Source organism: Pteropus medius, unplaced genomic scaffold (genome assembly GCF_902729225.1).
Source record: "Pteropus medius unplaced genomic scaffold, Ma_sr-lr_union100, whole genome shotgun sequence".
Classification (NCBI taxonomy): domain Eukaryota; kingdom Metazoa; phylum Chordata; class Mammalia; order Chiroptera; family Pteropodidae; genus Pteropus; species Pteropus medius.
The window spans coordinates 4,993,036-5,010,095 of NW_024345601.1; the positions used below are offsets into that span (position 1 = coordinate 4,993,036).

A 17,060-nucleotide genomic window follows, 5' to 3' on the forward strand; every position below is an offset into this window, starting at 1 on the left:
ACACAAAGATTCTTTAAACCTCAATTTATATGCAATATTAATGTGCCCTATTTAAATATTAATCGGTCTAAAAGCCTGGAGTGATGCATAGGATCAATACTTCATAGCATCTGAGTCATTCAGGGCCTGAGGACAGGGCCCATCTCCAGCAGGCATCCTTTTACCATGGCAGCCACCTGCCACCTGGAGCTCTGGTGTGCACACAGCTGCCAGGCTCAAAGGCACTTCCTGTAAGCTCTGTGCCGGCAGCCCTTCAGAGTGCTCCAAAGGCCCCTCTTCAGAGACAGTCACCTGTCAGGAACCCATCAAAAGAATGAAAAAGTGCAGGTCCTTAGGTGTTGGCTTTTTTTCTTTTACAAGAACTTCTGTTGGTGAAATAGCAACCTTGGAGTATAAATAAATTTCCAAATTTTGGACTGAACCAAAGAACATAATAATGCACACTTTTCCATCTGGGAACTTAGTTGCATTTCCATCAATCCAAGGAATTTTAGACATTCCAGAAAAGAAATAGCTCTTAATTATTGGTATGTAGATTATCTACACTGAGAATCATATTCTCTCCGGAGGTTTGGCCATGAGGACCCCAGTTAATCCTTTGGTCCTCTAGACCCCTCACCAGTGGCATGCGTTAATGCGGAAGGGAGTGGGGCATCACCTCCAAGGTCGTTGAGAGCTGGGAGTTAGAGGGTTCTCATGCTGGAGTTTCTCATCATCACCGATAGAGACTCATCATTTAGCTCCTAATCTCATTTGCAACATATGAATTATGAATTAATTAATAGTCAATGCAATTTTGCAAATGTTTATTAAGTATTTGCTTATCACTGTGTTGACTATTAAGGGGAACCCAAAATTTAAAAAGTACATACTTTCCTACAAAGAGCTTGTGATCTACTTCTGATTTCATCATACATTATAGGGGGACTAGCACTGTTGAAAAAATGAATGATTGAATGAATGAATAAAGTGCCACCATAAATGATAATGTTAATCATCAGAATCTGGGAATGTTTTCAAAGGAATGTAAGTTATGAAGCTTATCCTTAAAGATTTTGATTTAGTAGGTCTGGGGTAAGGCCAGAGAAAATCTATATTCTCCCTAGGTGGGGATGGGCATCAATTACTGTGAGAGGACTGAAGAGAGGGTCTAGCATGGGTAACTGTAAGAATTGCTGCATAAAAACAACCATAAAATGTCAGCAGCATATCACAATAAGCATTTATATCACATATGAGTCTGCAGTTCAGTTAGGAGTAAGATGATCTAGGCTGGGCTCAGGTGGGCAGCTCTTTAGATCTTGGCTAGGTTTGCCTGCTTCTGGGGGGTTGTCTGGGGTCAGCTGATATTGGGGGGCCCCTTGGCTAGGCAGCTCTGCTTCTAACTGCAGTTCTGTAGGTCGACTTTGGTGGCTGTGCTTTGGGGTTTGGCAGTGGGTAGCTCTTCTCCATGTGTCTCTCCTCTTCCTCCTGGGTCTAGCGGGCTAGCCGGGGCATGCTCTTCTGATGGTGATGATAGAGGCACAGGAGGGCATGTGGGAACACACAAGGCCTCTTAAGGCCTCTGAACTGGCACCCTGACACTTCTGTATTACTTTATTAAACAAGTCATATGGCCCAACCCAAAGTCAAGGAGTGAGACATATACCTCTCTCTTTCAGAGGGAGGTTCTGCAAAGCTGTGTGGCAGAAGCTGTAGGTCCAGAGAAGGATGAAGAATTGGAGTGAATGCAATATTCCACATTTGCTGCACTCAATAATTTGTGGAAAAAATCAGGAAGAGCACGTGAATCTGCACAAATATAGCATAGGGTCTTGGAGCTGCTCAGAGGGTAGCCCCCAGTTTCCAAGCTGAAAGATGGAGGCTCATATTCAAGAAGTGGCCCATCCTCCTTGTCATCAGGGTGGGAGCCTGTGCCCCATTTTGTGATTGCTTAAACATCAGGAGCTATAATTTCTGTGGCCTGGAGAAAACTTTATTTGGAAAAATTGCCATTTTACTTTCTTTCCACCCATCTTGGTGATTAGGCTTCCCTTATGAATATCCATGACTTTTCTTTTAGTTCAAAGATCTCAGACAGAGAAGAGTAGATGAGAAATTCTTCTCTCTCGGGGGCATCCTTCTTCATTGCATCCCTGGCCATGGGCAACGGGTCTTCTCTCTCTCCTTATCTTCTATTGCTTGGATGTTCTTTTTCAAATAAATGTTTTATTTTTCTAATCTTTGACATTCATTTTGGTAGCCTCCACTTTTTGGCCTCTGCTTTCCTAGCCTCACAATCTTACACTTAGTGCAGATGAGGTACCCTTTTTTCTCTTTTGAGAACCTTGAGCTTTCTGTGGAGGGCACTGAGAATAGCACTGGTTCTTCTCCATCAAGACAACCTGACATTGTGCAGAGTTGTAATCTCAGCTCTTTTGAAAAGGAAATGAATGTTTATTGAGTATCTATTATCTGGCAGACCCTATACACATGATATATCTCAATGATACCTCATAGCAAGCCTGATGTTGATCTTGCCCATTTCACAAATGAGGAAATTAAAATTTAAAGAGGTTTAATAGGTTAGTCTGAGGTTGTGCAACTATGAATTAGGAGGACAGGCGTCACTCAGGTTTGACTCTGTTTCCACTAAAGTCACACTGGCAGAAGCTTACCCTTGCATGCTGGCTGGTTTCTGTCGGCACCGGCAACACTTCACTTGAAGACTCTCTCTGTTTGCTGATCCTATTCTCTTTGTATGGTGCACAGGCCAGTAGAGTTAAGGTCCCTACCTTCTCACCTTGTGCCCACTCCTGGGGCACAGCCCTCAACCAGTGATTGACAAGAGTTGATGAATAACGCTGAGGTGGCTCTTTCTAAACTGCTTCTCAGAGTTTCATGGTGAGATTATGCTCCTGTTGCCTCAGAGGTAATTGGCTTTGTAAAAACCCTTTCCAGTCTGCTCTCCTTTCTGAAATTTTTTCCCTTTCCCCGAGCTGATGCTTCCTGGGATCTCCTCCCAAATACATTACTTGCCTTCCAATACTTGTCTCAGGTCTGCCTCTGAGAAAACCCCCACCTGTAGTGAGAAGACTATCCTTGGATTTTACCAAACCACTAGCCACTTCTTTACCTTTCTAGCTTTAGCAGATCAGGCTTTAGGTGAAGCAGGAGATGGTCAGTCCCACCTACACCCACACTGCGAGAGCTGCAACCTCAGTCACACTTCTCATGTTTTTCTCAGTCACACTTCTCATGTTCTATTCCTGGAAGGACCTGTGGGCTTGAACCAGTGCTGTGAACATAACGTCACCCAATAAAGAGATGAATACCCTCCCTGCCTGCCCACCCCTCACCTGTGAGACACGTCCCACACCTGTGTCCTTACTGACCTTGGGCTCCTCTGGAGAACACATAGCAGTTCTAATACACAATGATTGGATTGCATTAGAGCATATAGCCAGACCTTTTACACAGAGAGGACGAGGTAAAAGAACTCTGATTTTGACTTGGTCTAGAATAATGTCTTGGCCAATACTCATTTCATGTTACTATTTTTGGGATGGAAAATTTTTTTTAAATTATTTGGAATAGTGAGCATTTACCAGTGGTACTAGATCCCTCAGATTAAATTCAATTGTAGAATAATAGAGTAATAATATAAGCAGCTATCATTATCCTTTGCTTCTAACTCTAAACAGATTCATTGTAGATTTGTTGAATTAAATTAACACTAATGACTTACATTTATATATTGATTTGCAGTTTTCAAAGGATCTGAATTCTCTGTTTAAATAGAAAGAGCACTGGACTACCAGTATATGTTGACTCTTCTCTTTTAATATAAGGGAAAACAAGTTTTGAAAATAATTCTACTTTGGGAATCATTTTACCTGGTTTAATTATGAATATATTTTTGTTGCCTTTGACTAAGTACTTCTGCTAGAGTTTTCACTTCTCACTGACAATAACCAGTAATTCTTTCTAACCAAGAAAGAATTTTCCCAAAACAGAACATTTCTGTTTATTTGAACCTTTAATAAGTCCTCAAGTCATCCTCTCTGTGGCAGATGTTGCCAGGACCTGGTGCATGTATCTTCGGTCTATCAGCTCATGTCCCTGGTGAGTTCTGGCTGCCTGTACTTGCATCTATTTGCTAAGGGCTGTGGGAAGGTAGGAAGTGCTGGGATGTTAATATTCCCTGGGGTCAGCCCTCAACCAATGACCAACAAGAGGTGCTGTATAAATGCCCTAGCTTTCTGGATGGGATAACTCTGGCACACATATTCTACACCATCTCCCAGATTCCTCAGTAGGATGAAATTCTAGCTGCTCCTCATGGTAACTTGTTTGATAATACACTGTTTATTGGCTGCCTTCTCTTCATGTTTCATTCCCCCCATTATCCTTGCTTCCTGGGATCACCTCCCAAATAAGCTACTTGCACTCAAACCCTTGTCTCAGAGTCTGCTTCTGGGAGAACTCAAACACAGGCCTCCCCAAAGTACATTTCGCTAGAAGGGCATTGGGCTAGCTCATCACATCTAAGCTATTAAGTCACCTAACAAGGTGTGAAGCTGCCTGTTAATCCTTTGCTCAAACAATTTTTGAACTTATCACTGTCCACTGATTTCATTGCTCTCCTGGGCAGGTCTATTGCACTTGCCATCCTCATTCTGTTAATTATAGTGTAAAATTTTTAATTAAAAATAAAGAAGATAAATTTGGTTAGTAGTTTCAAAGTTGTCACTGTCAACTCTGCACAGGGCGAAAGAAACACCAAGACTGGCAAAAACCAGTCAGATCAGGTCTCTGCTGAGGAATTAAGCATATTTGGATGTCAGTTTTCTCACTTATACCAAAGACAGAAAATTTTCACAGCCATGTGTAATTAGATATAATTCTTTGTAAAGTTCCAAGTGTTTGGGAAATGTTGAAGACTTGGACTTTCCTCTGGATGGAAGTTGTCAAAACGATCAGTTTTGAACAGAACTTATGTTTTCTGTTCAATTCTTAGATACATCTAGTTAAGTTTAGTCTAGGTGTTCTCATCTCAACGATATCCCTGCCAAATGGCCACCAACCCTCCTTTTGACCATTTTCAGATGTGGAGAATTCATTACTTCCTGGAAGAGCTAATTCCTTTTATTAATTATCCTGATTTTATTTTATTTTTATTTTTTAACTTTTATTTTTATTTTTATTATGGCGATATTTGTTAACGAAATGCGGTCAGTTTCAGGTGAGCAATTCAACAGTAAGGCATATATATATATATATTGCATTGTGTGTTCATTGCTTAATCAACCAGATTTTCATTGTCTAATGAAGAATCATTAGACAATTTTTCCTTTAAATGAACTAAAATTTTCTTCCTGCAGTTGTCATCCACTGGTGGGAATTTTCTTGGGAGAATTTACTGAACAAATTGAATGCCTCATCTTATATGGAAAATTTGAACTATTTGAAAACGTATTTAATGTACGTGCCTCTTAAGTTGTCTTTTTTCCCCAGTTCTTTTAGCTCTCCTTAGCAGGTTATGGTTTGGAGCCCCTCTACCACCCTTGTCATTACGTTACTCTCCCTCTTAGAGTGAGACACTCATTGGAAGCAACCTAGCTGTCCAACAATTGAGACGGGAAAGGTTAAATAAATTACAGCATGAGGCAATACTGTATCACCCTTATAATCATGTTTTGAAGAATAATAACAGAAAAATGTCCAGGACATATCAAATGAAAGGAGAGATACTGTATATACAATAAAAGCGCAATTTCATTAAGAATGGTGATATGGCTAGTTTTGAATCTGTTTTATGCTTTTCCAAATTTTCTACAGAAAACATATATTTAATTTTTAATCAGAAAAAAATGTTTTTGGAAAGAAACAAAGGAAAAGAAAAAAGAAAAAAAGAACATAACACTCATTGGACCCACAGAGTTCTTCAGGTATATTCTGATATTACCGATTTGAGGGGAGCTGGTACCTTTCAATTTGGATGCTTCTTTTTCCAATTTCGGATTAGGGCTTTTGGCAGATAAATCACACTGTTGATTAGCATGTACCTGCAGTTCTTCAGAGCCTCAGAGGATTTTTTTTCCCACTTGAATTATTATCTCTTTTAATCTGGTAATTGGCCCTTGAGGGCAACCCGTCATGGAAACACCTGGGCTGGGCAAGGAGAAGGGAAGGATGCCCAGGTCAGTCTTTATGTAAGTGCCCCTTGTTGGGGCTGGACTGGCAGAAGGAAGCCAGGCACTGTCAACCTGCCGGTGTGACTGACAGCCACTCCATTTTGAAGTCCTACAAGTTGCAAGCTGGAGCAACACTAGTTTTTAAAAGTGAGCAGAACCCTATCTGGCTGCTCTGTGAGATGCTGGGTCCTGGAGATGACAGGAACCCCATGCAACCCTCAGCCTGGGAGGAGCAGGGGGCAGGCCGCTGTGGCTGAACCCGCTGGCCCCGGAAGACTATTATCCCTGCCATTTCTATGAGTACGGAAAGGCTTCTGGGTATCAGAGCCTTGGTGGAAAAGCAAAACACGTGTTTCTCAGTCTCTCCTTTGGAGAATTCTTCGAGGGCTCTGTAGTTATTGGAGAGGCGGAGAAAAGGAGGATATTAGAAGAGGCGAACAAGGATCTGTGTGGGGCGGGCCCTTTAAGGAAGCAGAAGGGACAGCCAGGCAGACAGCTCCGCATGTGCCTGCAGTGGAAAGCAGGACATAGGAAAAGGAGAAGCATTTCCTTAGACTGCAGACAGACTGCGGAGGTTGAATCTACAACTCAGGTGTTTCTTTAGTGTCATATTTACAGGAGTGGATTCTCATCTCTTGGAATAGAACTTTGGATTAATTTCTGTCATGTCTCTCTGGGGGTGCATTGGCTGGATTGTGTCAATGATTCATTTAGCATATTTTTTTTAATTAATAAAGATGCTCAGCCCTGTGTATACTCTTCTTGATTTTGTTTCCTGATGCCCAAAACACTGAACATGTAGAAAATCTTCGTTCTGTTCTTGCAGTGTAGACCACACACCTTCTAGGATGAATGACCCAGAATGTTAACCCCCAAAGACTTCTACTTGTTAACCATCTTTTCACCATTTAAGTCCATGTTCTCCTAAATATGATCTCTTCAGTTACTAAAATAACCCTTTTTTATACTTAGATCTGCAGGTTACAGAAGTATGGCTTAGTAAGGGTTTGGATAATTTTAAGTGAACACGCCAGCACTTGAATAGTGTACTTCCTGGGGTTAAAATAAAGTGATCACTTACATTTAAAGGGTTTGTAGGTTTCAACAGGGAAGCAATGTGACTTGCTGGATCAGAAGTCAAAGCATGTGGTTCTAGCCTAACGCCAATAGCATGACTTTCTGTTACTATTTCTAACTTGTCAAAAGAAACTAAATGCTGTACATAGTGTTGTGGGGCAAAGTTGGTGTTCAGTGCTCATAAGCACAGAAATAATAAAAAAGATGATGTTCTTGCTTTCATATAGCTATGGTTGCAATGTGAGTTACTGCACTATTTGGCATTTTGCCATCAGTTTTATCCAGCAAAACTCAAATGTCTCATTTCTACCCTTCAATTCAATGCCCTTAGCTAGACTTGATTTTAAATCTCGCCAAGACTCTCTCTTCTTTGCCCCTCCCTGTACCTTTTTCTTGGCAATCTGTTTCTTCAGGCCTCAAGTTTCCTTCTGTTCTTCTCACAAAGCCACAGGCTTTTCCTGTTGTCAGACCCCATGCCTTGTCTGTTTGTCTTTGATCTGAGCTATGCCTCCGATGAGGTTGGCAGTTCTAGCGTGCATGCATGCACATTTTCCCATGCGAGTGTCTATATGCATGCATGTGTGTGTGTATGTGTGTGTGCATGCGCCTAATAATGAGGGATGCCAGAACACTTAAGGTGCAAGTGTTTCCCAAAATAGTTTGGTTTGTACTTACGTAGTTTGAAGCCAGGTCCGGGTGGAGATAGTCAATCCCTGTGAAAAGACAACAGCAAAGGAATGAAAGGTCAATACCTGCCACTGTCCTCAAGAAAGCTGGTCAGGAAAGCACCCTCCTTATGTACTGCTACCAGGAGATTTAGATGGGGGTGAGTAACTGTACCTGAGGCCCCAGCCTTGCATTTCTGTTCCTGAGTAAGGGTGGGCTGCACTGCCCAAATGGAGAGACAGCTGCCACCAAATGCATCAGAGGAGTGAAGCCAATTAGATTTGAGGCCCCAGAGGATAACACTTTTGCCATAAATGTCAGCATTAAGGGGTTTAGTGGCTGCAGGATGGATAGCTCATCAGGGCAGCGACCTAAGAGATTTGTGGAAATCCTGACATTTCTAAAACATCAAGTGGCGTTTCTTCTGAAATGAAACTGACCCTGGGGAGGGAAAACGATTATTATTTAACAGGGCCTGAACAGCAATGGATTAGGAGAGGGTTCTCTGGCATGGAAATAAGAACACGGCTGGGCAAGAAAAACAATTAGGCGAAGGGCGAATGGTCTCCTGCAAGGAGTCCTGAGTGGGAGCTTTTGCTTGTCTTTCCAGAAAGTGGCTTTCCAGGAAGCCCAAGACCTTGAGTCTCCAAGCAGGGATGCTGTGCTTTCTCTTGGATGTGGATGACCTTGTTGCACAATTTTTGTTCCAAAGGCAGAACTATGGTCCATGTGGGCCTCAGAAAGGATCCTGGAACTTCAAGGCCAAATCGAAAAGTTCTCATACAGGTCTGAGAGTCATATAATCATTGCAGTAGTTATATTTGAGCATCCAGCCCTCCAAGAAACCAGCCAGGTTCCTGTACTAGCTAGCAGAATGGTTCCAAGTATAGGTTTTGGAATCAAAGATCCAAATTTGAATCCCCATCATCATGCCAACTGGCTGCATGACTTCGGGCAAGATAATTGGCTTCTCTGTGCTTCCTTTCTTCCCGACCTAGTGAGGGTAAGAACAATGCAGTGTGCTTGTCCTGGTGACATTTAACAACTATGTTGGGATGTAATATTTAAGAGCCAGAAGCATCATTAAGTCCTTCTTATAGCTGTCATCTTCACTGTATGCATACTAAGGCCAGGTTTCAGTTATAGCTTTATACTGCAAAAAGCAACTTGTATGAGGATGTATACAGTTGACCCTTGAACACCATGGAGTTAGGGTAGCTAACCGCCAGGACAGATTAAAATCCTCTCATAACTTAAGTTGGCCCTCCACACTCACAGATTCCCAACCATCAATTGACCCTTGAACAACATGGGCTTGAATTGTGTGGGTCAGTGGAAAAGCACATGTAAAAGCAGACCCACACTCTTCAAGGGCCAACTGTTTCTCTAAAAAGAAATTCTTCTTTGTTGGTTGCACATGTAATTTCTGTTAAGTACTTTCTGGACTTGGAGTCACTGTTCTGTAGAACATGTTTTACATTTTGCTGCTGATATTTTGATATCCAAAGCAATTACTGTAATAATGGATACTTTCTATAGTTTAGGAGAGGATAGGAGGTCACTTCCCACCCACCATTCTCCTCCTCCTCCCTTTCAAAGACTGTAGAGGGACAGGGGTCAGAATATTTAAAGACTAATATTTTAAAAGTTTGCAGATCCTTGTTCTGAACCCTAATTCAGAGATGGTCAGTTTAGGCTATGGGTGAAGTTGGGGATGAGCCCAGGCTAGGGGGCCAGTAGACGCATTTCCATTTCAGGCCCACACGTTATAATATTTATGTGACTTTGACCAAGTGACATAATCTCTCTGATCCTTGGTTTCCTCATCTTCGAAATGGGGATTCTATTTATCTTGCAAAGCAATTTTCAAGATTAGAGCCAATTCTTCGATAGTAGCTTGTAGTACACACTTATTAAATTATATTTCTACCATCATTAGTAACACCATCTACCACATCACTAGAGTTATGCAGATAATGTAGAAGCGCAGAACATTAAAAAAATCTACGTGGTTTTAGAATGTTTTGTTAGAATTCAATTGCTGTATATATTTGTTAAAATTGGTTAAATTGTGTTAGCTCATTGTTAGGCCAAAAAAATTGTAACATACAGATAAGTTAAAGAAAGACATGCATACACAGAGAATGTGCCTTTTTTCTAATGGGGAGTCAGTTTTTAAAACACGACATCATGTTCTGATAGTGCAAGTTGTTTAGGGGAGGAATTTTCTGAGAAATAGTAGTCTCTTTTCTCTGAAGGGAAAATATTGAATCACAGAGATAATTTGAGACCAGAAAGAAATTAGAATTAAAACAAGATAAATTTAGCCTAATTAAAGTAAAAAATCTTTAACTTAGGTTAAAGGGAAGACTAAATGTTAAGTTAGAACAGACTCAGACTTTGGTCTGAGAAAAAAAAGATGATTTACGGAATTGCGAAGGATGATGGAAAGAGATTCAGAAAGAGAATAATGAACTAAAAGCCTGAAAATGATAACCTGGTAATTACATAGTATTTTAATATTTTTGTATATTTTTTGTATATTTTTTGAGGGGAAATATACTGAATACATCTTTGAAACATACTTATTTTTTTAATTCTTGTATTAGTAATATATTCATTTTTATTTTTCATGAATTTGTTTATTTTTAGCAATGAATGACAGGTACTATGTAGGTCCTGGAAAAACAGACAACTTGGATACAAAAGCTGAGATGTACAACTGTCTATGGCTCACAGTCTGCCGGGGGCACCGACTCATCATTAGCCAATTGTGATGAATGTGGTGCACAAATGACAAACACTTGGTTATAGTTTTGTTTATAAAACATTAGTATCCTGTCATTAGTTCGGAGTTTAATCCATAATAGTTCAAATTCCCAGGAAGTTCTGACAGTTCTAGAGACTTCAGAGAATTAGCAAGGAGCTCCATGTACATATTCCTAGTTAGAATGTCCTAAGCCCAGTTCCTTTCATTGTCCTGAGAAAGCTAGCCCCATACACTATGCTCACTGACTTATATGTTGATGAGGAGTAGACCTCAATGGATGGATTGTATTTTTCGAAGGTAGCGGTTCAATGTCTCTCATCCCATATGGTCTTCTACAATGTGACAAGGTCTTCCCTCCCCCAGTTAGAGGTAGGTCTATTCTCTCCTTTTCAGTTTGATTGAGCTGTTACTGCTTCTACCAACAAGTAGAACATTATTGCATGACATCAAGGCTAGGTCAGAAAAGACCAGGTATCTTCCACTTGTTCCCTTTGGATACTTGCTCACTCTGAAGGAAGCCAATTGCTATGTAAGAAACCCATATGTAGATACTCTGCTTCACAGCTCAGCTCCAGCAATAGCCAGCATCAATCACCAGCCTGAGAGTGAGTTGTCTTGGATGTCCAGCTAAGTTGAGCCTTCAGATGACCACAGCCTAGCTGACATTTGACCTCAACTGAATGAGCTACCTCAAGTGAGAACTGCCCAGACGGGCTCTTCTTATGCCACAAAAATCATGAGCAAAATAAATAGTTACTTCAAGTTGCTAAGTGTTGGAGTCCTTTGCTACACAGCAATAAGAACTGGAACAGACATCCTGCTGGACCTTTTGAGGCCTATGAAGCCCAAGTTAGGAGAGAAAATGTTGTTATTCTATGTGATGCAGAGTTCTAAATCTCTTGGAAGGGTGTGGGTGACTGTCTGGACCTCCACTTATACGAATGAGATCCCATTTACAAAGTCCCATCAAGGAGGTGGAGCCAATGGGCGGGTTTCAAGCACTGAAGATGGTGGTTAGGATCGATTAGATTTCAGGCAGTTTCTTGCCTCTCTAAATCTCAGTTTCTTCATCCGCAAAATGTGGATAATAATAATACTAACCTTAGAGAATAATTGTGGTTATGTTTCCAAAATGCTAAGTAGTCCCTAGGAAATAGTGAGTACTCAGTGAATGCTAATTTGTATTATTACTTCAGCTTGAAGCTCTCTCTTACCCCACCTCACTGGCCTTCATTCAATCTTACTTTCTTGGCTTCATCTGATATCAGGTAAAACTTTGGTTATGTCATCCTTGACCATCTTTGACCTTGAAAGCCAGCTGGTTACCCTGAATCATGCTGGGATGGGTGATTCCTGACCATCCCCATGTCTTATTATGGTCACATCCCATTTTCTAGGTCAAATTCCCAACACTGAACAATTCTATTACAACAAAAAGGATAAATTGCCATTATTAAGTGGGATGCTTGCTGACATCTAATTTCCTGGGATGTCAGGGTAGACCTTTAAGAAATGCTTTCTGCTCCTTTGGGCAATAATTAACCATGGAAGAACTCTCTTAGTGATATGCAGTGTATGAAAATGACATTAAGTCACACCTGACTGAAGGCAGAAAATATTTATTAAGCATCAATCAAGTCATTGGGCCTAGCAGAGGGAATGATGGCTGAGTTTTGAGTTGTGCAATCAGAGTGGGGTGAATGATTATTAAAACTGGGCTACCAAAGCATAGAGAAGATAGTCACTAATATCATAATAACTTTGTATGGTGGCAGATGGTTACTGGACTTATTCTGATGACCATCTTGTAAGATATATAAATGTCGAATCACTATGTTGTGCACCTGAAGCTATTGTAATATTGTATGTTAACTACACGTAAAAAATAAACTGGGCTGTCTACAAATCGAACCTTCTACATGCAGATAATAGAATATTTGTCATATAGGCCAAAATATAGAAAACCAATGCTTATAAAATATTATATTATTTGCTCTTGGGGAGAGAGTCAGTATCTGTGTCTGTTTTTAATTTTATCTTGCAACGATATCATGCTGAAAGAATATCTGAGAAATGATGCCATGCCAGTCACATGTTCAGGTAGTTTAGAGAGGAAATACAGCACTGATGCTCCCAGTCTCATCTTTGCTACTTCTCATTTTTAGGTGTTGGGGCAGAGATGCTCAATTGAGAGGCATGTTTCGAGCCTACTGAGCATCTGGAATTGTACTTGTTGCACAGGAGGCCACTGTTGTCCCAAATGTGCTCATCTTACTCAACGGTGGACTTGGAGAATGGCCGGGCAGTCCTTCTTTTCTCAAGTTATCATACTGAATAAGCACACATTGAATTAAAGACTGCCATGAATCCTTTTCTCTCTTCACACCAGGAGGTGGGATCTATTATCTTTCTTCTGGAATCTGGCCTGAGACTGTTGATCCAACAGAAGTGTCAGAGTGATACTTGCCCATTCCAAGTCCTGACTTTAAAAATACTGGGAGCATCTGATTCTTAGAATGCCTGTTCTTGTAAGCCTGGAGCCATCTGTAAGAAATTCAGCCTTCATGCTGGGGAGACCACATGGAGTGGAGAAGCCCCTAGACTGTAGGGAGTGGGAGGGAGCCTCCAGTTGAATACAGTCTCAGCCATCTTCTGACTCCAACTGCATTAGAGACTCAGAGAGACCAGTAGCAGAGTTGTCTAGTTGAGCCTGGTCAACTCACAGAACTGTGAGAGATAACAGCATGGTGGTTGTTTAAAGCCACTCAATTTTGGCATGGTTTGTTCTGCAGTAGTAGGTGATCAAAGCAATGGAGAAGTTAGGAATTTAAATTGGAAAGCAGAGTTTGCTATTTGGGGATCCCAAAGGTCACTAACCAGCAGAATAACATTGAACAATTTCTGCCAAAATTTTCTGAAGGACTTGGGCTCTTAAGCCAGGAAATGTAGAGCAGAGTCAGGAGTCATCCTCTGCTTTGCTATCTTTGGACAAGATAATGGACAGTCACTCATGGGAACTACAGTTAGAGTCCTGAAGTGGGCATCACAGGACTGGTGGAAGTTTTGTAAGAAGAGTGTGCCTGTCTGTTGTTACTGTAGTGCTACTTTTAGGGTGCTCTAGTAATAGTAGAGGGGTACTCAGTAGGTATGCTGTATGAAATGGTCATTACAATATATCCTAGGCAGATTTCCCTCAAGCTTAGATGCATCTTTCTCCTGGGTGAACTGGCTTTAGCCACTTTGGTTTCTAAACCAAAACATTAGGAAAGAAGAGACAGTTATAAGCTCCCAACACTGGTGCACACACACTTACGCAGAGCTCCTTTCTTCTTGTGAAAGCCCTCAGCCACTGGAAAAAGCTTTTACAACCACTTCAAAACGTCCAACACATCAGAAAACAGCGTTTGTTTTTACGTTGCTGTTTAATGAGCCCACACAAAGACAGCAGCAATTTTAATCACTCTGGCTCTCCTTGCTTTTCCATCAATTCTGCTTCAAAGATTAGCTTTAGAGAACATAGTGTTCTTTGAGGATCCTCAGAAGGGAAAGGCTCCATTGTTTAATTTCTGTATAATCTTTCTATGTAATTGGGCCAATACTGCACAGTGGAGCTTTTACCGGAGGACCCAGACGGCTGATGAAGGGCAACAGTACATCCCTGATGAGATGACTATGGGGCAGAGATGCTGCAGAATCTTGGCAGAGCCAAGGACATGTATGGTTAGAAAAACACCAATTCATCCAACCCATTGGTTTTCATATCACAAACTATAGAAAATAAAGCTCTGTTAAATTTTTATTTGACAGCTTTTGGGATAGGATAACATATTACAGGGGGTATGTTTCATAAAATGTTATCAAAATATGCTTTACGGGAGTTCATTCTGAAAGTAACAGTAAAGTCAAAAATTCTCCAAACCCAAAACCTGCTGTTAAAAAGTGATTTCATGAATCTAGAGCCACACCGTGTAATAGAAATTTTTGTGATGATAAAAATGGAGTTTGCTTGAATTTCAGCAGCTGTTAGTGCCATGTGGGTATTCAGAACTTGAAATGAAGCTAGGAATTGAATTTTTAATTTTATTTAGCTTTTATTAATTGAAATTTAAACATAAATAGCTACATATAGCTAGTGGTTACTACATTGGACAGTGTGGATGTATACCTTAAGGTAAGGTATAAGCAGTGGCCTAATGAGAAATTAAGTTTGAGTGACGGTGAGGTTTCATTTGTTTATTTTTTAGTTTTTAGAGTTTATTAATTTAACAAATACTTGTTTAGGGCATCCTCAAATTCAAAGACCATGAATTTGCGGGGAAGGTAAGGGTTTAGTCATAGTATAGACTGTCATCAGGCCTAGCATCTGGCTATTCTGCCTCCAAAACAATGACTCTCCTATATTCTGAAGGCATGCAAAGGTACATTTTCTTCTAAATGATGTAAAGACATTGAAATACTCACCATCATCCATAATTCCAATGGTAACACCTTTCCCTGTGTATCCCAGCTCCCAAGCTTCTGCCACATTCAAGTCAAGGCCAGGAGTACCATCGGCTTGCCCAGTATTGATCTGGTACAGGAATTACAAAGCAGAGAATCTTATTGGTTTGTTGTAGTAAAGCACCTGTGTAAATGTTTGCTTGATGTGCTCTGCAGGCATCTGATATTCCAGGGCCAGCTCAACGGCCACATCTTCCACAAACCAGTACTTTCGGGTGTTCTCCCACCCACCTCTTTGAGACTTCTCCTTCCATTTTTTGATACACGCAGTTGATGTTTTATGTTTTAGATAAGTATGCAAACACAGTTTTAATCCTCCCATCTTTTATGACTAGATTGCTAGCTTTAAACTCTTTAGAGCTGACATTGCGAGAAATCTCCCCAATTTAGAATTAAATGATCACTTTTATAGTTCTTTATTTATACCTTGTGTTTTGTATTTAGCACATATTGTCTTGGATTATTCTTATTTGAATATGATTTCCTTACTAAATACAATATCATTTGCAAAAGGGAGATGTCCTATTTACCTTGGTCATTTCAGTAGTACCACACCAATCTTGCTTAATATTTGTTGACTTGAATTAAAAAGATAGCTGGCTCATCTTATATTCTAATGAAAGAGATAGCTGGCTCACCTGTATATTCTAATGAAAAAATATATAACTATAAAGAATAAATCCCCCCCCTTAAAAATCCAAAGAAGAAATAAAAGAAAATAAAGAAAAATTCCAAATAAATATGCTCACTATCTTCTTTTCATGCATTTTTGTCCAGTGCAGATTCTCTCAAAGATGAATCATAAAAAATAGTGACATCAGAATTTGTACAGGCAGAAACCCACAGTGACCAACTGGCTATTATGGTATTGCTAAAACATTATGTAAATGTCATTAGTGCTCTTTATAAAAATGGCTGCTCTTCTCCTTCCAGACATATGTTAAGATTACACCTCTCCATTCCCTTGAAAGTGAGAATGACCAAATAACTGGTTTTGGCCAACTGAATGTGGGCTCATGAGCCATTTGTCACATCCAGGCATAAGCTTTAAGAGCCAGTGTGTGATTTGCCCCTTCCCTTCTTCGAGGAGCTCATGAAAGCAGGGATCAAGATGAAGCAAAATGAAGCTTGATCAGCCTGAGTCCCTGAGAGATTATAAAGCATTGGATTTATAGCATCAGTGAGAAACTTTGGTTTCATTAAGCCATTGTGATTTTGGGGCGTTATTGCAAGAAACCTAGCTTATCCTGACTAATACAGTCATCCCTCTGTATCCAAGGGGGATTGGTTTCCAAGACTCCCATAGATACCAAAATCCATGGACGCTCGAATCTCTTATATAAAATGGCATAGTGTTTGCATATAACCTATATTTTGCACGTAGGCTAAAGTTGGGTATGCCTACAGATTCTCTTCATTTGTGTGGATCCATTACAATGCTCTGCACATGGCAAATTCAAGTTTTGCTTTTTGGAAATTTCCGGGAACTTTTTTTTCAAATATTTTGAGTAGGTTGACTCTATGGATACAGAACCTGTGGATAGGAAGGGCTGACTGTACACATAAGTTTATTTAGTCACTCAGATGGGCTTTTAAGAATTCCATGCCAAAAAGCATAAGGCATAACCAAGTTCTGAAGCCCTAAGAGGGGGCTTGTGATGTATTCCTACAATATAGCAGTCCACAGCGTCATAATTTATCTTCTCTCTTGATCAACATCTTTTAATCTTAAATAAAGTTTCACATTTATAAATTAGTCACTCCTTTCCTCCCAATATACCCTGCAGTTTGGATGGTTTGGAGACACTGAGGACCTTTAAAACACAATTCAATTCATCCAAGTGGATCATGAAGGACTGTTGGTGAGCCAG

The 17,060-nt window shown here is 40.4% G+C and overlaps 1 protein-coding gene across 1 annotated transcript in view; it reads right to left on the reverse strand.

Annotated features, from left to right (window-relative positions):
• Positions 1 to 17,060, reverse strand: part of PCSK2 (proprotein convertase subtilisin/kexin type 2) — a 246,318-nt gene that overhangs the window by 96,775 nt on the left and 132,483 nt on the right. The window contains exons 4-5 of the mRNA XM_039874445.1: positions 15,151 to 15,259; positions 7,929 to 7,966 (exon numbers count right to left, since the gene is read on the reverse strand). Coding sequence (XP_039730379.1) covers positions 7,929 to 7,966; positions 15,151 to 15,259 — 147 coding nt within the window. The remainder of the gene's footprint in view (positions 1 to 7,928; positions 7,967 to 15,150; positions 15,260 to 17,060) is intronic.